This window comes from Zosterops lateralis (assembly GCF_965231275.1).
Source record: "Zosterops lateralis genome assembly, chromosome: 9".
Lineage (NCBI taxonomy): Eukaryota > Metazoa > Chordata > Aves > Passeriformes > Zosteropidae > Zosterops > Zosterops lateralis.
Genome location: NC_139769.1, coordinates 16889357 through 16911392, shown reverse-complemented (window position 1 = coordinate 16911392; position 22036 = coordinate 16889357). Strand labels below are relative to the sequence as shown.

General features: G+C 36.8%; 1 protein-coding gene across 3 annotated transcripts in view; it reads left to right on the top strand.

Annotated features, from left to right (window-relative positions):
- EVI5 (ecotropic viral integration site 5) overlaps positions 1-22036 on the top strand; it is a 71035-nt gene that overhangs the window by 36918 nt on the left and 12081 nt on the right. For all 3 annotated transcript variants that reach the window (XM_083867385.1, XM_083867386.1, XM_083867387.1), the window contains 5 exons: positions 1367-1507; positions 2030-2188; positions 3761-3907; positions 6688-6783; positions 16106-16201. In XM_083867385.1, the coding sequence (XP_083723511.1) occupies positions 1367-1507; positions 2030-2188; positions 3761-3907; positions 6688-6783; positions 16106-16201 (639 nt within the window). The remainder of the gene's footprint in view (positions 1-1366; positions 1508-2029; positions 2189-3760; positions 3908-6687; positions 6784-16105; positions 16202-22036) is intronic.

Below are 22036 nucleotides of genomic sequence, written 5' to 3'. Positions count from 1 at the left end.
GGTAGTTTTTATGTATTGACCATTGGTAAGAATTCAGGATATAAAGTATTCTTCAAAATTCAAGAGACTACTTAATCCTCATCAGCATGGAGACAGCATACAATGAAAATGTATCTGTGAAGAAAAACTGGAATAGTGGTGTCAGTTCCAGTGTACCAGACAAACTCAGACATACAGTAATCTTTCGGTCCATCACTATGAACTTATGCACATGAGAAAGTGGCTGAAGTGAACTCCCTCAAATTCCTCCAGTACAGCTCTTTACTGCTGTTAGTGATGAGTCGTGTAATCTGGGGAGCTTCTGCTGAATAACCTGGGGCTGGCATGGCCATAATGACAGTGCCATAAACGTTCAGAGACATATCCTCTCATTTCCTATATTTGCCAATGCTCAGATCCCATGATTTTGAAACATGGAATGCTAATCAAAGGCTGCTGTGCTTTGTTCTGTTAATCATGTGCTTTACTCAACTCTCAAGAAAACCTCACAACTGTCACAGTATTATACATCTGCAAAACCACTTGATTTTGCTGAAAACAACCACTGGAAATAAAGTAAAAAGTGATGAAGAACAGTTCAGCTTTGAATATTTGGTGACCAATGATTTGCTGTAGGGATATTGTAGACAGCCTGTCCATTTCCTTCCCCTCTTGTTTGTTTGTTTGTTTGTTTGTTTTTTTGTTTTGTTTTGTTTTGTTTTGTTTTGTTTTTGTTTTTTTTCCCCCAGATTTCCATTATTAGGATTTCATCTTTGTTTTGCTTTTGCTGGTATCTTCATGTTTTCTGTTTAGCCTTCTCTCACCTTTCTGCTTTTTCCTCATGTGTCTTGCACTTTTGTCTCTAAGACCTTTTGACTGGTTGTTGTTTATAAATATTAACAGATGGTTCCTTTGTCAGCATATCTGTTCTCCTTTTCAAAGGCTGACCTACTTCCTAAAAACTAAATTTTCATACATTGTTTTTCCTGTAAACCTTAATAAAAGTTATAGCTCTAAGGTCTAATTTCAGTTCCTTGTTTGCTTTACTTTTTATCAACTAGATCCAAACCTTTACAATTACTCTCCGTATTCTTGATGATGTGTTCAAATATTGTAAATGTAATGTTTTGTTAGGGATACCATTCAGGGAAATCTTGAAATCAGAATACCTAGAACTACTACGCTATAACTTTTTTTTTTGTAGTTGGAAGTTTATTTATACACAGTCACTATATCCGCAAGCTTAGATTTTTGATGGGTTTTATTTTGCAGAGGATGTGCACTTGAAGTTTTCTTAGTTATTGTTCCATGTCTATGTTCTTGGACTGGGTTTCACTAAGCACAATTTTATTCAAATACATATTTAAGAGGATGGTCCTTGTTGCAGAGGAACAGCTCCCTCCCTGATGAGGAAAATGTTGCCAGACTACAAGAAGAACTGATTGCAGTAAAATTAAGAGAAGCAGAATCTTTGATGGGTCTCAAGGAACTAAGGCAGCAAGTCAAAGATTTGGAGGAACACTGGCAGGTATGGGTAGCAATACACTTTTAGGAATTTTTATTTTCAATGATAAAGCAAAAGACTATAAAATTTTGAGATATTGAGATCAAATAGAAACTAATGATTATGGATCAAACTGCTGAGGTGAGAAAATCCTTAATTCAGCTGTCACAAGAAACTTAACTTCTAAAGTATGTTAGAAATTGGTGCCTATTTGTTATAGATGGCAGAGGGTCTGTGCTACCAGCTAACTTTACTGGTAGGACAGTACCTGATCAGTACTGCTACTTTGCTAAATGCTAAAAAGGGCTAGAAATGCACAAAAGTCTCAGGATATACTTGGAATTCACTGACTTACTGTAGTTGGGAATGAATGTGTTCAGTTTTTTAATTGTCCTCAAACCCAGTAAGTTTCCATGGGTTTCGAGCTTTTAGGATCACTGGGGAAACTTTAGCTATTTGTCCTCATACAACTCTGAGACCTTAGATGAAGTAAGGAAACACCAGGAATGATCAGGCATTATCAGCAAAAACATGCTGTTTTTCTAGCGTCATCTAGCTCGTACCACTGGAAGATGGAAAGATCCTCCCAAAAAAAATGCAGTGAATGAGCTACAGGATGAACTGATGACAGTGCGGTTGAGAGAAGCAGAAACTCAGGCTGAGCTGAAAGAGACCAAACAAAGAATGATGGAGGTGGAGACACAGGTATGTTATTGAACACTAGGACATGTGAATTGAGCTGCATGCTGGGAGTTTGGTGTTAAATGGTAGGTACCTGATGATGATCTTCACTGTCTACAGGCAGGACTTTAGTTGCGAAATGTGGGGTGTTTTTACTTCTGTTAGGTGGGGATGGGAGAATCTAGTCCATACAGTCCAACTTTAATGTCTCGTCTTTAATCTTTTCCAGGACTATGCTTCTTGAATTTCTAATTTGGGTTAGTTGTTAGACACTGAATGTGTGTGCATCTTAATTCATTAAATTTTAACAGATGTAATAACAACAAATGTATGTTTAAGGTGTTTTAAATTTCACAAATCTAATTGGCAATTCTGATAATAGTGATGTTTAGATGGCAGTATGTGCTTTCTTGTGATAACACTGGTGATTGATTTTCTGCTAAGGTCATGAATCTGCTTATTAAGCTGTGGACTCAGCAAAGCAGCTGTGTATTGGTCAGGGTTTTCTAGCACAAGGTTTGCCTTTTATGTGCCAGAATAGAAAAGCATAGGTTACTCCTGCTGAGGTTTGTGCAGAAAAGACAATCATACCTTGACTGCCAAGATTCTTTTTGTAAAACTAGGGAATAAGTTGATAAGCACCTGAAATGAAAGTGCACTGAAGTGGTAAGTTCATATAATATTAGTAAACTTTCACTCAAGTTAATAATCACAGTGTGCTTATGATTGAGAAGGATTTGTAACAGACTTCTAAGAAATCTTCCCATGAAATACCTGCTAAATGTTACTTTTTTGAAAGAGATCTATGCATCCAAAAAACTAAACAAACAACAGCTTTACTTGGCAAGGTTCAGCAATTCCAGAAACCAGAAGAGCATGTAAGGACGTGCTATTGAAGAGAGATTAACCAACTGCAAGGCATAATGAAGGCTTCTTTCTGGTAGAGGCACCAATTCATCTATACCAACTGAGCAAGTTTCCTCTTGCCTCACCTTTTAAAATTTTCACTGACGTGTCAATATTGTTTTGGTCAGTAGGGGGCACAGAGATCCTGCTGTCTGGTGTATTTCAGTACTTCAGCCTTACCCATGGAGTCATTGTATGTGCTTCAGCTGTTCAGCTGTCATCTGAGAAAAATGGTCTGCACAGCTTCAGCTGTGTCACAAATGCTGTGACTTGTACTTGTGCACTGGTCTCAACTACGGTGCCATGTTGCTTTCAGGAATTCACTGGACAGGGAAATGTGCACAGGCTTTCTGACGTACCTGATCTTTCCTGGATGCATAATATAGCTGGGATACAAGTTCACACAATCTGCCTTACCTAGGCAACAAATTGGGAAAAACAGATCTCCTAAAGCTTTGCAATAATGTTCTTACAATGAGTAATTTGTTTAAAAACAATTTGAATATCCTGGTCCTAAACAAAGTATCATGCAAATTCTTCTGATTACACTTGGAAAACTCTGAATGCTTTTTCATCACAAGTTTTTTATGGGAAATGATCTCTAAGTCTGTTCTGTCAGACTTCAGGAAGTTAGATTAATATTCTTTTCTTACCATGTATTTTGTTTCCTTTTTTCATCATAAATTTCAGAATCAGATCAATAGCAATCACTTACGAAGAGCAGAGCAAGAGGTTACCAACCTACAGGAGAAGGTGCAGTATCTTTCTGCACAGAACAAAGGACTTCTGGCACAGTTGAATGAAGCAAAACGTAGGCAAGCAGAGATTGAATGCAAGGTAAACAACATCCTGAAAATACTTCTGTGCTAATATTTGTACATTTTAGTCTTGTCTGCCATTGTTGGATAAAATTGTGTCTTAACCGAGAAGCATAAATCATAAAACCAAAATTCTTTTTACTGATTTTGACAATATCATCTTGAATTTACCATCTCACAAAAACCACTTGAGGTTTTGACAGAGCTGCTTCTTTGTGGTCCCAGGTCCCACGAAGATACACATTTACTTTAAAGCATGGTTCTACTCAGAAAAGTGTCTGTGTATAATATAAAAAGACACCCCTCAACAACAGACTTTCAGGTTTTAATTTTTACTGTCTAGTTGGTTCCATTTGTTTCTAGTGGGACCTGAATGTACAGTGCAGCAAAGAAGTAACTTCTGCTGACTCATCAAACTCCATCATAATCCTTTAGGAAAAAAAGACTCTGAATCTTAACTAGAAGAAATTACTTCTACTGACTTCCTTGTTCGTCATAATCTTTGGTTTCCTAAGTACTATTTTTTAATGCTGAGATTATTTTTACGGATTTTTCTTTTTTTAAAAAATCACCATCTTGGTGACGTCTTTTTCATCTAACCCATAACTTACTTTGTTTGATTAGTTTTTGATACTGAAGGTGCTCATTATTCTTAAGAGATTGAGGATTGAGAGTGTGTAGTCTATATTCTGTTTTTATGTTGACTATATAAAGAACAGTATATCTTTAACCTGATTAATGACTTAGTACACATAATTATTTTCAGTGGGATAATACATTTGTAGAACAATGTTCTAGCATGGGCTAGAGAAAAGTGTGACATTAATAGACAGAGCACCAGTCATATTCTTTACCGATTCTGTGAAATTCTGAAAGTAGCTGTGGTCAATAGCCAATGAAATATCTTTACTGACATACACTAACATTAGATCCCAAAACTTGTTTTGCAGCTAATAGAAAAAAAGGTTACAGTTTACACCATAAGATGTTTTACAAGTAATATTTGATTATGTATCAGAAACAACAACAATTATTCCTAATTCTATTAGTAACTGATATTGGATTTTTTTTTCTTCTGTTTTTTCAAGTTGTTTGAAATCATGCTCGGTAGTGATATTTCTACTGTCTGAAAAAGTATATATTTGGATTTCAAGTCCCAGTTGTTTTATGCATAATGAACTGGTATGTTATTTCAGGAGCTTGTATTTTTCTTTTTTAAAAGATATCTTGAAATGCTTAAGCAGAAATTAAAATTTTTATAGCCAGTTGCATCTCATACCACTTGTGTGGCAACTGTTTTTGTCACAGGTGTGTATTGTTACATTTTTCCCTTTTTATTTGACTACTGCTTCTACAGCAAGGACTCAGTTTCAATTTTTCTCTTGAAACTCACCACTGATCTTTCTAATCAGTGGTGCTAAAGAATTTACAACTTAAGATTTGTGCCCCCACCCAGTCTTGTCTTTCCTACCATATCAACTCCTGTGGTAATTACTGAGAACATGCTCTGTTTCAGAGATAAAGCATCAGTGCCCTAGCAGCACTATTGACTCATCTCTGATACCAGTGTCAAACCAAGCCAGTCTTTCCTTCAGCTTTCAGTTAATACATGCAATCCTGTGGACTTGTCGGTTTGGCTTCATTTGAGCAATCATGCAACAGAATTTAGCAAGAAAGGCTAAAGTTTGGCCAGCACATGATAGATTTCTCTGAAATGGGCTCCACTGATTACAAATGCAGTTATATTGGCTCCTGTAGATTATACACCTCTGTTACAGTAATATTTAAAAAAACCAAACAAATAGCATGTTTAGAAGTATGGATACTATGGATAAGCTTTGATATGCTTGATTTGATCTCAGCTGTACTGTCTAATGAAGGGTGATTGAATACTGTTAGTCTGAGGCACACATTAAAATAACTGAAGTACTGGAGCTGATTTTCAGTAAATACAGTTAGTTACACCAGTCTGCTATAAAAGTTAGGTGTACCTGAGCCTAATCTGTCTCTTCCCCAGAGCTTTTTGCTCTTCAGCTGATAGTATTGCTCACTAATTATCTAACACTGCTTTCTCTGTGGTTGTACCAGGCTGTTGATAATATAATATTGTTTTGTGCTCTGAAGTCTTGAGGACTTGCCTCATAAAACAGAACATTTCTTTCTCTCTTTTTCAAACTCAAATTACCTATCATTTATAGACAGACTTGTAGGTTAAACTTATAGTAGGAGGCCAACTGTAGGTTATGTGCATTAGTATTTTATTCTAAAATGTCTTTGTTATATACTGTGATTAAGATAGTTGGACTAAATGAGGTTGAGGATACATTTGCTTTTGTATTTAATTTTTTTTTTAAGGACAAAGGAAATGATGAAATAAGTAACTCTTGTGTAGCTTTGCTGTTTTTATATATATATATATATTTATTTATTTATATATGTAGTCCAAAATTAAAGCATGACCTGGTTTCTTTTATTATGTTGATTCTTGTTCTTAATTTACGGTGTAATATTTCTGGAAAACAAGACAGTCATTTTCTGGACCCTGAAACTGATAACAGCAAGTTTTCAAAACTGCTTTTTTTTTTTTTTTTTTTTTTTTTTAGATTATTATAGTTTAGAGTTTATATTAGATTATTACATACTCCTCCTATAGGTTAAAATTAAATTTGAGTTCTTTAGAATAGTGGTAGTTTGCACAGCAGTGTATTAATTTTTCTCAGGATTTTGGGTAAAAGCAGTGCAGGGTCTTTAATCAGCTAAAACTGGTACTAGTTAGCTCCCATGTTTGCCTTCTTTCAGAGTAAAGAAGAAGTGATGGCAGTACGGCTCCGTGAGGCAGACCGCATTGCAGCTGTGGCAGAACTCCAGCAGCATATTGCTGAATTAGAGATCCAGGTAACAAGTGATGGCATTAAATGTGGAACTTGATACTGATTAGATTTTGTACGGTTTTTTTTTCTTCCTCTACTGTGTTTCTTCATTAGCCTACTGTGAATACAGGACACTGCTTTGTCAAGTGGGAAAATGCTGTATTGCTGAATTCCTGCATTAGCAAAGCCTTAAATCTAACTTGGGTGCATACTTGTGAGCTGTTAATAATTCCTTCTGTACAAATACCATCTTAAAGGCAACGCTCTTTTTAACTCTGACTTGTTTTGGGTTTTTTCTTGTAATTTGTACTTCTTACCAATTAATAGATGAGATTGAAAACATCCTCTGTCCAAAAAAAGATGCATACAAATTTGATTGCAGCAGCCTTTTTTTTTCTGTGCTTACTCTTCTGCTATGATCCATATTGAAGGATTTATTGTAAAACTCTTACTGCCTTTATGTAAATCTTGAAACCAGAAATACTTAGTGCTACCACGTCACTGCAAGATCTCAAGATGCATCCTTTGGCCTCTTTGTTGTTCCTTACACTTTCAGTTCCTTTTGGAGCTTTCACTGTCCCATGAACTTGCTGCTCCTTTGATGAGAAAACCAGAAATTGCTGGGCATCATATTTTCTTGGCTTTGGGAAATCCTGATGTCTTACTGAAGTCTGACCTTTCTATACTCATATACTGTTGTCCTGTCTGAATCCTGATGCAAAGTCCTTCATGGTTATTTTTACTAAGTTACAAGCTAGTTACTCCCTGGTTTACTTTTTAAAAACCTGGGGCTGCTATTGTTTCTTCCCTCTGAAATCTCTCCTTTGAGGTGATGATTTTATTATATTGTTTCAAAGCCACCTTTTCCCTGTGATTTCTCAACTAGTTATATCTTTTTCATCTCTTCATATGTGGAATGTACAAATAAATTTCATTGAACTTGCATAAAGAATTTTTGCTGTATTTTGTCTAGTGCAGCAGGCACTAAATTTATTGAAAGTTAAAGCAATCATTTATTTAAATCATATAATGCTTAGATAATGCTGTGATCAGTACATTACAAATACCTAGATAAGTATGGTAAGCATTGCATATGAATCATTTATCATCTAGTAAGATAACAAGAGTAGCTGAGTTAAGGTCAACCTTCTGCTTAAATTAACATTAAAAAAAAGAGAGGAGACATTTAAAGTTACTTCAGACAATGTGATTTTGTAGGTGAGAAGTGAATACTCATTTTGCATTATTTTTACTTTAACACAGACTTCAAATGCCATCCTGCTTCCATTATTTGATTGACACACAGCTCTCAAAACATAGTCAGTGTCTTATGAAATGGTGAATTCCTTAATGATCAGTTGGGAATTTTTTGATAGCTGTCAGACAATTCAAATTGTGTTCATTTTTTAATGTAAATACATCTGACTTGGTTTTCTGTTGTTTGACTGATCAAACCATCTGTGCTCCATCATTTTATTGCTCTCTCCTATTCCCTTTCCATTCCATATTTCTGCTTAACTTAGGGATTGGATTTTTTATAATATCTTGTCATGAGACAGAAAGAAGTGCAGGAACGTAATCTATTTTATGACTGCAGCTAATACATCCAAAGATCACACTGTTCTTTTTTTTTTTTGTCATAATATTGCACTCTCTCACGTTCAGCTGTTTATCCACATCATCTCTCCTTCCTTTTCACAAGTACTACTTTGCAGAATGCAATTTTTATTTATGTTTTTATTATTCCAGTTTTTTGTTTCCTTCCAAAGTGCATTTCAACTTCCAGTCTTTATGGTATTCTCAGATTATCACCTGCTAATGATTTTGAGTTTGTTCTTAGTAAAATTCTTAATTTTCTTCAAAAAGTGAGAGGGACTGTGCTTTCTTTGTATGCAGTGTGGAGTATGAAGTAGTTTTGTGGCTGAGGTTCACATTCATTTGATGAATTTGCTCTGTTAGGTTTTTGGTGAACATCTGATCTCAAACTTATGCTAGCAGGAAAGATAGCATCTTCAGTTGAGAAATACAGATTTTGAGTGTGAACTTCACAGTACTTAAAACAAATGATTTAGCAGAAATAAGTTCTGCTAATGTTAATTTATTTATTTTTGACACTGTAGACATTTCTTGAAATGCTTTTATTGAACTTTGATAGATGTTTTTTTTAAGAGTCTCAGCAGATATTTTTGACCAGTGTGTTTTGCCAGCAAATATGAAACTTATGATCAAAACTTCCTTTTTGGGTATTCATGCTCAAAAGCCTTGGAAACACCTGCACCAAAAGAAATGTAATAATGGAGTTGGGAATCCTGAAGTCCCAAAGCTTGTAAACTATAAAACATGCAATTGATAATAGGGCTTAAACAACAGCAAATTTTAAAGGAAATTGAAAATCTAGATAACTTCTTCCTCAGTGGAGAAAGAGCTGCCTCCCATTCTCCTCTGTTCAGCTTGTTGCTGTAATTGCTGTCACCTGATGTGGGGAGGGAGGCCCTTTTAATCAGGACTTGCTTTAATGACTTGAAATGCAATATTTAATGCGGGAATACATTTAGCCAGTCTTGGAGCACAGGCACCAGGATTAAAGTACAGATGCACAGAGCATCACAAATAGGTCTGCTTGTCATACTGTTTCAAAGCTGATAAAAATGAAGGGAGGAAGTTAACCTACCACATAACCTTCCCTTTTTTTGAGGGGGGTGGTGCTTTTCTAAGAAGCTCAAGGGATTCATTACCAGGTCCACAAGGGCCATAGCAACGCTTAACCTAAATTGTAAGGTTTTCTTTTAAATGTTTATGTAGGTGTAGGTGCAAGACAGTGATGTTAAATTTGTAACACAGAGTATCACTACTCCCACATAAGAACTCATCTGACATGACACACACATGCTAGATTTAAATCACAGTTTCTGGGTCTCTTAGTTTTGGTTAGTAAAAATGACAGGGATGGAGAGTGAACTATCATTGAATAAGAGATTCTGCAACAAGTTGTCATTTATTATGATGTTAAGAAGTTATTTCTTAATATATTCTAAATGTCACCTTGTCTTGTTTGTGCATTCACTTCATGATGCTGAACTTTTAAACTTTTGTGTATGTATATTGAAATGCAATGAGTTGTCCAATACTTGATGGATATTCTAAGTCTTTCCTTAGACTCTTCTGTGCAAAAATAGCACAGAACTGAAGTACAACTGAAGTTTAACTTAGGTTGCACATACCTAAGCCCCAGAAGTGACAAAGAAAAACCCTGATGTTATAATCCCGCTGTTATAATCCTGTGGAAACAAAGGTTTACTTTGTCAGTATTTGTTTACCCCTCCTATCATGTCTATTTTTCTCTAACTTGCCAGTTCAGCTTATGTTTGGGGGTCAAACATAGAATCACATAGAAACAATATAGACAAACATAGAATCACAGAATGGCTTGGATTGGAAGGAACCTTGAAGATCTCTTTCCAATCTCCCTGCCATGGGCAGGACAGCTTTCCCTAGACCAGGTTGCTTCACCATCTTCACAGTAAAGAATTTCTTTCTAATATCCAATCTCAATCTACTCACTTTCAGTTTAAAGCCATTCCCCATTGTCCTGTGACTAAATGTCCTAGTCAAAACTCCCTCTCCAGCTCAGCTCTCATATAGCTGCCATAGGAAGGGGCTCTAAGGTCTCCCTGGAGCTTTCTTTTCTGTTGGCTGAACAGCTTCAACTCTCTCAGCCTTGTCTTCCTAGAAGTGCTTCGCCCTCTGATCATCTTAATAGCCTCCTCTGTACTCACTACACCAAGTCTATGTTCTTCCAGTGCTGGGGACCCCACAGACCCCACGTGGGATCTCACAAGTGTGGAGCAGAGAGCAGAATCCCCTTCCTCGAGCTGCTGCCCATACTGCTTTTGATGCAGCCCAGGACCCACTTGGTTTTCTGGGCTCCAAGTGTACATTGCCAATTCCTGTCCAGTCTCTCAGCCACCAGCACCCCCAAGTCCTTCTTGGTGAGGCTGTTCTTGATTCATTCATCCCTCAGCCCCTATTGATACAGGGGTTTGCCCTGACCCAGGTGTAGCACCTTCCTCTGAGCCTTATTGAACTTCATGAGGTTCCCATGGGCCTGCTCCTAAAGCTTGGAGGGCATCCCTTCCCTAAAACAACTTGGACATATTTAGCAGGTTTTGGGCTTTGAACAGGACATTTGAGCAATTTATTAACAGATGAAGGATGGATTTTTGGATGACTGGGCTGCTATTTTTTGTATTTCCACACTGGGGAGAAGCTTATATAGAATCATATAATCATTTAGATTGTTAATGCAGCATTGTCAAATTCACCGCTAAACCATGATCCTAAGTGACACATCTACATGTATTTTAAATATCTCCAGGGATGGTGACTTGACCACTTCTTTGGGCAGCCTCTTCCAATGTTTGACAGCCCTTTCCATAAAGAATTTTTTCCTGATATTCAATCTAAGCCTTACGTGAGGCAACTTGAGTCCACTTCCTCATGTCATTTCACTTGCTACCTGGGAGAAGAGACTGATCCACACCTTGCTATAACCTCCTTACATGTGGTTGTAGTGTGCTAAGGTCCCCCCTCAGTCTCTTTTTCTCTGGACTAAACACCTCCAGCTCCCTTAGTTGCTGCCTGTAAGCCTTAGGCTCCAAGCCAGCTCTGTTGCCTTTCTCTGGGCATGCTCCAGCACCTCTTATCTTGTATGAGAGTCCCAAAACTGAACACAGTATTCAAGGTGCAGCTTTTACTTTCTCACAAAGGTTAGAAATTTACTCCCTACAACTAAATGGCTTGTCCTAGTCAGGTTACACTCAGTGTGATCCTGTTTGTCTCATCCTTTCCTAAGTGGCAAAGAGCCAAGGAATGCATGTTCTCTCTATATGTGTATAGTAAATCAGCAAATCTTCACGTTTGCATCCTCAGGAAGATAGTCTTTCTCGTTTTCAGCTGAACTGAGAGCTTCAAATGCAGCATGCAAATATTTCTGGCCTAATAATGAGCAGTGTTCTTTCTGATTGTGTATGGGCAGTCCAGTTGGTCCATTGATGTTGTATTGGTTTTTTAAGGTTATCCCTACAGTCACTGAAAGAAGAATAGAAAAATTCAGGCAAAGTTTTATCAGTTACAAGCTGCAGTCACTCAGCTGCCTGGGGTGAGGAGCACTAGACCAGTGGAAGTGTAGGCAGGTTGAGGAAGCAGACTGGGGCAGCTGTAGCCTCTGCTTAGCAGCTTAATCCCTTTCCCTCCGTTTCTATGCAGGCTGGTGACATGTATATCCACTTAAAATTATCCATGGCTGGGTTGAGTTGGGCAGGATAGAGCATACTTGTAATATGAAAAACTAGTTTTACATCTGAGTAATCTTAAAGCAAAAAAATATCCGTCAGAATTAATGCTTCTTTTTGTTAGATTGATCTGGACAGACAGTAACATCACTTCTTCCTGCTGTGTTTCCTGGCAGATTCAGAGAATTTTGTCACATTTACCCTATCTCTAACCCAGTCAAAGCTGCTTTAAGAACTGTAAAGGAAATCCATGATTGTGCTAGTAATCTCCCCACAGTTTAAACTTTTAGCACTGTTTCTTTAGAATGAAGCCTTTCTATGACCTCTGTTTAATAACTTTTCCAAGTACTGACTGTTCAGTAAAAAAATTGTTTCCATCTTTTCAAATTACAGGAAACCCTTTTTACTCTTATCAATAGTGGTGTGTGATGTTAGTGATGTGTTTTTTGAAAGTCTAGAATGAGTCACTGTAAAGTCACTGAAAGGACACTAGTTACCACATCTACCCTTCTGAATATACTTAATTTACATTTTTAATGCAATGGCTTTTGCCACAAAGTAAGAATTTTAAAGCCTCTCCTGAAAAGAGGCTGAGGCAAGTTGTTACCAAGTAAATATTTCTAAGTCAGAAAAGATCAAATTAAGGGTGTTATGGAACATCCTATCTTCCAGTCATTTTTAGTATGCATGTTATCTGAGGAACAGCAACTGTCTACTGTGCCTGGATTTTGACTGCCTATGTAAACATTTTTTTTGTTTTTCTGTCAAGTTCAGTTATTAAAATGAAAGCAACCCTAGATGTTTTATTATTTAAGACAGCTTATTTTCTTATTGCTGTATATTCTAACTGATATATATATGAAACACCTGCAATTGGAATTTGATTACCCTGATCTTCTGTATCTTAAACTTTGGTCAAACAGCAAAAGCTGGCTTAAGGCCTCTAGTGTTTTTCTGGTGATTTATTTATTTGTTGTATAAATCCTTTTTTATTATGAGTACTAAACTTGATTTTGGGATGCCATTATACAGTAATAATTTCAGGTATTGTAAATCAGCATTTTTCTTAAGCAGTCTTTCCCTGTTCTCTTGTGTTGCCAGCTATACATCCTGGCCTGATGCTGATTTGAGTTTGAAAGGTCTCCACACGTTCAGGAGTTCTCAGTAGCATCAGGTGGTTTTTTAAGACTAGCTGTTGCTTCTTTGCAAGATGCTTTTCCCTTAGAAAACCAGACAAAAGAGGATTTAAGCATGATATGAAAACCATGATTCTCAGCTGGTAGTTTTTGGTGGACAGAATTTTTCCTCATTTTAAGGAGCAAATTTTTGGAGTGCAGATTTTTCTTCTCAGAGGCTCTCAGTGTAACTCTTGGTATGCACACAAGTGCAGTCACTCTACTACTTCACAGCAGGATGAGAGAGGTGAGAGCTTCCAAAACTGTGAAGGGGCCTAAGTGAGTTCTGTTTTAGCAGCAGGGTTTTTTTATCTACAGAGCTCATTTCCTGCTTCACTGCCCGTGCTACTCCCAATAACACACAACCTCTGGGGCAGGGGGTTGGATTGTGTACTGGCTGTGTACACTGCTACAAGCACCTGTCCCTAGGGTAGAGGTGATCCCTGCCACGAGGGTGTTTGTTACCCTGACACAGATTTCTAACCCTGGTAGTGCTGTTAAAGAGACTAAAAAGGAGCAGTTAAAAATTGTCAAAAGCAGTGAAATGGTGATGGTGCATCTTTAATTACAGTGTAACACCAATTGGCATTGCCATTCTACAAACCCTTTTGGGAAGAGGAGGTAGCACTGCAGTGGTGCCAATACACAGAGGAAGCACGCCAGGGATGTGGGTGTACAGAGATTCATTCACATATGACTGCAGGATGTTTTGAACAAATTCCTACATTCTGCAACTGGCTAGCTTTCATTATTTTGCAATTCTGATAGCACTCACACTTTGCCTATTGATACGTTCTCTGATTTTCTCTGTATATTAATTTTAAGTTTAAAATGACTATGACGTGCCTAGCAACCAGCTAGTTTTTGTGTTGTAACTTCTCCAAATATCACAGATTTGCTATAATAGTGCTCCCCCTCACCCCCACCACCAAAAAACGAAACCAGCAACCCACATCCTACGTGTATATAACTCTAGATTTTAAAAATGAAACATGGAGATTGCGAATTGCTTATGCTGTTCTCTTTTAAAAGGTGTGACATTCATACCTGAAAGACTTCTAAATTATATGTGGAGCTTTAACATTCAGTTTTGAACCCATACTGTTGATCTGTGTGCTTTCCTCAGAAGTACAAAGCTGCTCAAGCAGAGTAGTACAAAACTATTCAAGCACAGCATACAAGCAACGGAGAGTTCAATGTCCAGTTCCTACTAAAGTAAATGCCACAATAGGAAGCATTAAATGAAATTAAACTGCATGAAAGCAATTTAGTTTTTCTTATGTCAGTGTGACTGTGTAAAAACTGGTAGTATGGCCTCACCTTGACTACTGTGTGCAGTCCTGGGCTCCACTATTTCAGAAGAATGTGAAGGGTACTACTTTTGTGTATGTGTGTGAATTTGGCTATAGGTTACCTTGGAAACCAGGTTCAGTATGAAATTATACATTAAAGGATCTTGTTCTTCCTGTTACAGATTGTGGAAATTAATAGTGAATATGACAAAAAATTTTTTTGAGTAATTTTGTAACGCATACCTCACTGCAAGTAAAACAGAGCCTGAAAAAAGAGATAGTTGCTTTGATATTGCCAATATTGGCAGTGTTCTAGATTGTTCTCCTCACTCAGCAAAAGTAGCATATTATCTACGGGAAGGTAGCATGTTATCTCTCCTCATAGTTTTGTCCTGGGGTTTATATTTCAGAGAGGTGTTTTAAAGGAACCTCTCCATTAAAGCTTTTTGTCTTATATTTTGATGAACACTTAACACTTTTCATTCTAAAATGCATTTAACCTCTCTTTGCTAATGACTTTCAACTTGGCTATTGAAGTAAATTGTTTTCTTCAAGTGTAATTAACTTTAGTAAAATGAGCTGTAGGTAGAAAAACAACAAATTCCCATTATATTTGTATTTCTCTAATATATTGCTCATATGTGATTTACAGTCAAGGTGAAGAATTATAAAAAAACAAGATGCATTCTCTAGAGCTGGTGGCTACTTCAGAAATTGCGTAGCTGGAAAAAGGCAAGAGCAGAGGTGTTCTGCGTATTATTAGTAGCAAGTAGAAGACATGGAGTGCATTCCTCATCAGGGTGATTATTTATCTCAGATCTGCCAAGTTGGTTCAGTCACATGAGGATTCCCTTTAGGGACAAGATGGAAACCAGTGCTGCAGACATTCAGTGCAAGTGAAACCTTTCCAGGCATCCTGAAATGTGGGCGCTGCATTTCATTGACAAATGAGGGAAATGTCATATTCCTCTTAATCTTTTGGGGTTTTTTTACTTGCCAGTTTTTCTGTATGCCTCTTGAAGGATTGGTATTAGGGGACATTCCTCTCTTCATTTATACTGTCTGGAACTCCTATGTGACAAATACCACGATAGTTTGGGTGTTACAATTCTTCTTACAGGACAAAAGCAGCTTGTCATATGTAGTGTTTCCCAGTCTATGTCCCACAATGTAGAGAAAGAACTGCTTTGTTTGCTTGGACACAAAAGGAAATGTCTTGTTGCTAAATGTAAACTTTACATTAGTGAAAATAAAATATACTAAGATATGTTCATGTACTGATATTATTCTGTGGGAGTGGTTTATTAAAATGCAATCTCGTGTACATAGGATGTGGATTCCACCTGTGAAGCTGTTAATTCTTCATGGTCCTCCATAGAATCCTGCCTTCTACTACTGAGAGAGTCAGCTTGGTCTGAGCCACTGTCACCTCTAGATACCTGCTGTGACTTCAGTCAAATGAAAGTGCTGGATGGTGTCTGGGGATAGCTTCTGTTTGTGACAAAAATATGTAGACTGTTAAAATAAGATTTTTAATATAGTGGATATTTGAATAATTTTAATATGATTCCTTTTTTTAACCAAAACAGAAAGAAGAAGGAAAAATTCAAGGGCAGCTTAATAAGTCTGATTCTAACCAGTACATCAGAGAACTGAAAGATCAGATAGCTGAGCTGCATCATGAGGTAAGTGATATTATACTAGAGTCTCTGATCACTTGTACCTTTGTCCTTTCACCTGTGGCAGGTTTTGCTAATTTAATAGCAATTACATCTTCAGTACTTGTTTTTGCTGAAGTACATTATTTTAAAAGAATGCAATAAAACTCTTATATATCAATCTTGGAATGTAAGAGAACAAAATAGTGCTTAGTTATGCGATTTGATGCTAAATGAGATTGGCATTTATGTTCCATCTTAGCTTTTTCCTTAATTTCATAAGTTGATCATATTCATGTTGCATTTACTTTGTTTGGAACTGCATATATGAAAATAAGCCCCTTTGTGTCTTTATTTGCTACAACTGTTAAGGCTACTATAGTTAGAAACTAAACTTCATTTGTGCAAGTGCAAGAATCCATGCATAAATTTTCTGGTTCTTGCTGTTGCAAGGACAAATTTTATGTGGTAGTAAACTGAGATTGCTTTAAAAAAAAAAAAAAAAGGATGCTTGCTTAATATCAGTTAACAGATTTTTAAGTTTTAAACTGCCAAAACCTTCAATCTATGAAATGTCTCTTCAAACTTCCTTGCTCTAATAGTTGTAGTAACTTTCTGTTAGTTAAAAAGATCAGAAGGTCTTGAAACAGAAATGGCTTATGTAACTCCTGTGCTCACTAGCTCCTTTCAGTTCACGCTGCATTGTGAAGAAATGTCTTTACCTAATACTCCATCGTGTGCAGAAGGCCTGGTCATTGCAGTAGAGTCTCTTTCTAGTCTTTTCATACACAGCTCTGAGTGTTGCTTAAAACCAAAGGATTGTACAGCAATTCAACCTAGTTGTTTGTTGCCTTTTTACTTTTGTAAAATAAACACATCTTTTCTTGAAGTGTAGATAGTATTTTCATAACAATCTGAGTAGATCCAAGCTTTTAGGATCAATCTCTTGAGACTTATAACACACTTGAGGATCTTGGAATGTTGTCTATGCTATAGATCACTATGCTATAGATGGAGGATAGTCTCTAGGGCCATCAGTCCAGCACTTTTACCAATCATTAAGCTCACTTAAAAACAGGTTTAAAAATCAATAACATGGCTTTCTCCATTAAAGCACCCTAATTAGTTTTCTTTGTTGCTTGCTTGAAGAAATCCCAGAAAGCCAGATATTTACTGTATTTTTGCATTATGAACAAAGTAAGGCACTGTACTCACTTTTTCCTCTGCTCACTGTAGGCTTAAAAGGTAAGGAACAGTGGTTTGGGAGAAATGTAAAATTACTCTAGTTGGAATTGGAAAGCTATTGCATAGTTTTCTCTATACAATCATTTTTTATATGCCTGGCTGAGCAACTGAATTGTCATGAAGGCAGGCATATTGTACGTCTTTAATGTGTATAAGTTAATGTGAACAGGTTGGAAAGAAGATGAGCTTCATAAGCTCACAGAAAAATTATAATTCTAAGTAATACCAGTGATTTCCTAAACAGTTCAGTCTAATCAAATCTTTATCAGGATTTCAATCTAACAGAAAGGAAATGCTATGAAGAACATGAATTTCAACAATAGCAGAGTTTGAGTAATTCCATGTAGAAGAGCACTCCTCTTTCAGATGTATGCTTTGTGGTTAAATTTTTAATTTCCAAACTAGGTAAACACTATAGGAAGGAAATCGTTCTAGGCTGTATAGGAACAGTAAGAAGAAATGGTTTGACTTGATGATTTTACAGATATTTTCTGACTTTAGTCATTCTATGATTTTATGAAACTCTGTATGTAATACACGTGTGCTACCTTGGCTGCATTCTGCGTGTTTCTTTACACAGACTTTATTCAAAGGCTGGAAGTCTTTGTTTACTAATGACTTCTTTTTCCCTTTCTCCCTTACTGTTACCTATCTATTTGTCTAGTTTTTAAGTAAAATCTTAAGAGGGAAAGCAGTGTTTCCTGCAGTGTTTCCTCAAAAAACTAAATCTGAAGAAAACGGCAACAGGAAGAGGCAAAATGTTTGCTCTCAACTGCTGAATGTTAGGAGAAGTATAATTCAGTCCATGCCAGTTAAATAAACAACTTCCTTAAACCTGCACTGAAGTGTCTTCATGCAAACATCCATTAATGACCATGTTCTTTGTTTTTTGGCTAGTTGCTTTCTGATTTTACTTCTGCAAAAGCTAAAAGAAACGTTACACATTTGCAAATGCATCTTCCTGAAGATACGGTGATGGTGTATGTGACATGCTGACCACAATCTCCCAACTGGTTAGCATGTAAAAGGCACTGGAAAAGGAACAGAGCTCTTGGTGACTATATGGTTACCTTCTAATATATTGTAATTGTGTAACTTTAAACTGCACATAAATGCAAGTGTTAATTAAAGCAAAAATTATAATTTAAGGTAGGTGTGGGACAGATATGTGTGAAACAAGATGAAATGTCTTGGCATGGACATCAATGTTGATTCTGCTTATTTATTTTTTTTTTTCTCTCCAGCACTGCATTCTTACAGATTTTTACAGAAAAGTTGCAGATTCTCCATCTGAAGGATGGGAACAAAATAATGACCAAATCCTATATTGACTGCAAGTAACTGCAGACTAAGTCCGTTTTCTGGCCTTTGGCTAAACACTATTTCGTGCCTTTGGCCAGCAGTGTGTATGTAAATGTTTCTGGGTCAGTGGAGCCTGGAGCAACTACATACTTTAATTCTATTCTGTGAATCATCCATCAGATGTGATGGTACTGAGTTGTGGTAACAGCATGATCCTTCCTAATTGCAGAGTTCTTGTGAAAGGTTTACTGTACCCTCAGTGTTTGCAAGCCAGGCTAGTAGCCAGGCCAGGGCAAATCTAAAATATCAGTGAGGAACACCAATGAGGACAGCAGAGAGTCACTATGACTGCCCAGTGTCTCAAGCTGAATTGTTCACTATCAGGTGGGTTGGGGGTGGGAGTTTGCTATGGCACAGGTGCAACAAGCTGCTGCTGTACCATCTCTTGACTTTCTGGGTGAGAAAAATTTGGCCCTTAGTATTCAGATATTTCTCTCACTCGATTCAATGTGGTAACCTAAATCAGCTGTGTGTTGGAACTCTGCATACTGTATCAAATGATTATCAATCAATTCATAGTACAAAGGGCAAATGGTTGGAAGTTTTTTTAACTATAAACAAAACTTTTTAAAAATCAAATTAACTTTGGTCATTTTTTCTGAGCTCAAAATTTTAGATGCTTCTTAAGAATAATGCAGTTTTCAGCCTGAAGGATAAATTTCAGCTGCTTTTATTACTCATCTAGGAATGGTAATGCTACAGTCAGTCTTCAGATATAATAAGAAGACTTATTTGTAGCAAATTCAAGTTGTGTTCCTGTTACTGAATAAAACTTCACATATTCAGTGGTATGGCACCCAAAACTGAACTGATAAGCCACATTGGTATTAAATGTAAAAGGTAATTAAATATTAAATAGGAAAATATGCCTTTTTTCTTACCATTCAAATGCAGTCAAAAAACTACAAATGGGATTATTGGAGTTTTGACCTGTTCTAACAAGCTGCCTGCCTGATTCCTTTTATACTTAACCACAGGATTTCTGTAGCATGGTAAGCTGAGTTGAGTATTGACTACTTCAGAATAAGTCTTAAATATGTAGTTGATGAACACTTCAGGAGAACAAACAGACAAAATTTGGAACTTTGAGAACCTTATAACCAGAAGTTATCAACTTCTGCTCTACTAGACTCTAGACTTCAGTTAACTTCTGCTTTACTGGTGAATACTGCTGTGTTAGGTTAATGGTTGAACTCTGTAGAGGCCTTTTCCAACCTTAACAATTCTATGGTTCCATGCATATTATCTTAAATCTATTTACATGCACCTCTTTCTTTGCACTGATTTGAACAACCAAATATGGGTTGGAATATAAATATTAAGTGAAATTTTTAATGTTAAGTAAAATAGTGAATTAATTCTCAGTGCAACCATAACTTCACTCAGAAATCAAATACATGTAGATCAATTATTACTTACATGCATTTTGAACTTTAGTAAACATATCAGGTTTTATGCACATTCCCTAGAAAGTTACTGACAGCTGTCCTGTAATCTTTTACACAGCCTACCAGTATTCAAAGAACAGCTGATGCATAATGAAAGGATACTCAGATTGAAGTATTTCTAGTTAGCCAGTAGCTAATCCTGTGATAAGTCATGTATATGAAGTGCTGTACTTCCTTTCCTCCTTATTGGCTGAGTTTGTGATTTATTTGGCACAAAGTTGTTAGGTGGTTGTGACTTATGACTTTATTGTTGAAGGCTGAAACTAGTGTGGAAACCTGAAATGTTAAGGATCATCACAAACAGGAAGTCATTATGTAAACTCCTTTGAGAACTTTTAATATATACTAGCCTCAGACATTCTGCCTTTTCAGAATCTTGCGTTCAGTTGTGATTTGTTCTTTTCATTAATTGAAGTCGTTCCACCTAGCATTTTCTTCCATTTCCCTCCCATTCTTAAAGCTATCTCTGCAGCGTTCTTGACTTCTAGCGTAGTGGGATTTTAACTTAAAATGCTTTCTCATTGTCCAGCCCCAACAGGCTGCAGCTTCTGTGAAGCTGCATTTGTTACCCTTGTCAGTAAGTACTGAAGCTTGGTTGCCATGTGTTTGGCACAGCCAAAATAAGGTCTAGTGGTCAGTCTGTCACTTGACCTTCCAGTTCATGTGCTTAACTGATGTAACATAAATAGCATGAGCACACAGACACTATAAGGTTGTACCGTGGTTAGATACTTTCAAGCTGCACAAGGATTGCTCCTATTTCACAGAAGTTGCTTTTGATTAGATACAGAAATGTTAAGTGAAAGCAACTTCTGTGAAACATTTTTACTGCTCAAGAGAATATCTTGCTAGCTAGGTAGGACTGAAGTAAAGATGTTAAGCTATGTGGAAATGAGTACCTTGGAAGTTTGGCCTGCTACAAGTTTCCATTAAGTAAATTTGACAGCTTAAGAAAATCTGTGACTATTGAACAAGCTGTTTATTCTTTTTAACACAAATCATATTGGAAAAACAAGGAGGAGGTTGTTTGTAGTTTCCCACCTTTTCCTTTTAGTTCAAACTGAATGGAATTAAATGATTTATAAACTGCTAAAGTTCTGCATTTCATGCACTAACTCTCTGTATGTGCAGTCACTTTATATATATTACCCAGCAGCTGCTTCTGCTTCCTGTTGGATGTTGCAAGGCTTGTATGTGTTACCTAGATTACAGGGGTGGTACAAAAGATTAGAATTGATGTGCTTACCCACAAACTACACTGGCAGACCACAAGACACCTTTGGAGACAAAAGCAAGTGGTTTCCAGTCTTTCAGGCTTTGTGATTTAGGACTGAAGTGCTTAAGTTGTTTCACATGAAATTTTACGAAGTTTGCCTTTGTCACACTAATTAGGTGATTTCTGTCACTCCTGGAATCCTTTAATGTGTTTGTTACGCTGTAAAATTTTGGGGGGTTATCTTTATATGCTATAGTATTTCAAATGTGGATTTGGTTTAATCTTATGATAGTTTCCATATTTAAAGCTGAATTCTGCCTAACGTGTTGCTTGTACAAAAGCGAGTAGCCTCTACAGTTTGGGATTGCAGATGTGTATTGGCTATCTGTGTTAGAGGTCAGCTTTATGAAGCAACATACAGAAACAGTGCTTCCTTCACTTAAGGCATTTTTACCTTAGAAAGCATTTTTTCCTTGGATGCTGAAGATAGCCCATTTTCAGTTTTATTACGACATGTGTGCATCTGCAGGGACTATTCCACCCACCATGAATTTAGAGAGATGATTGCTGGAGTTTTTGTCCTTTTTTTCT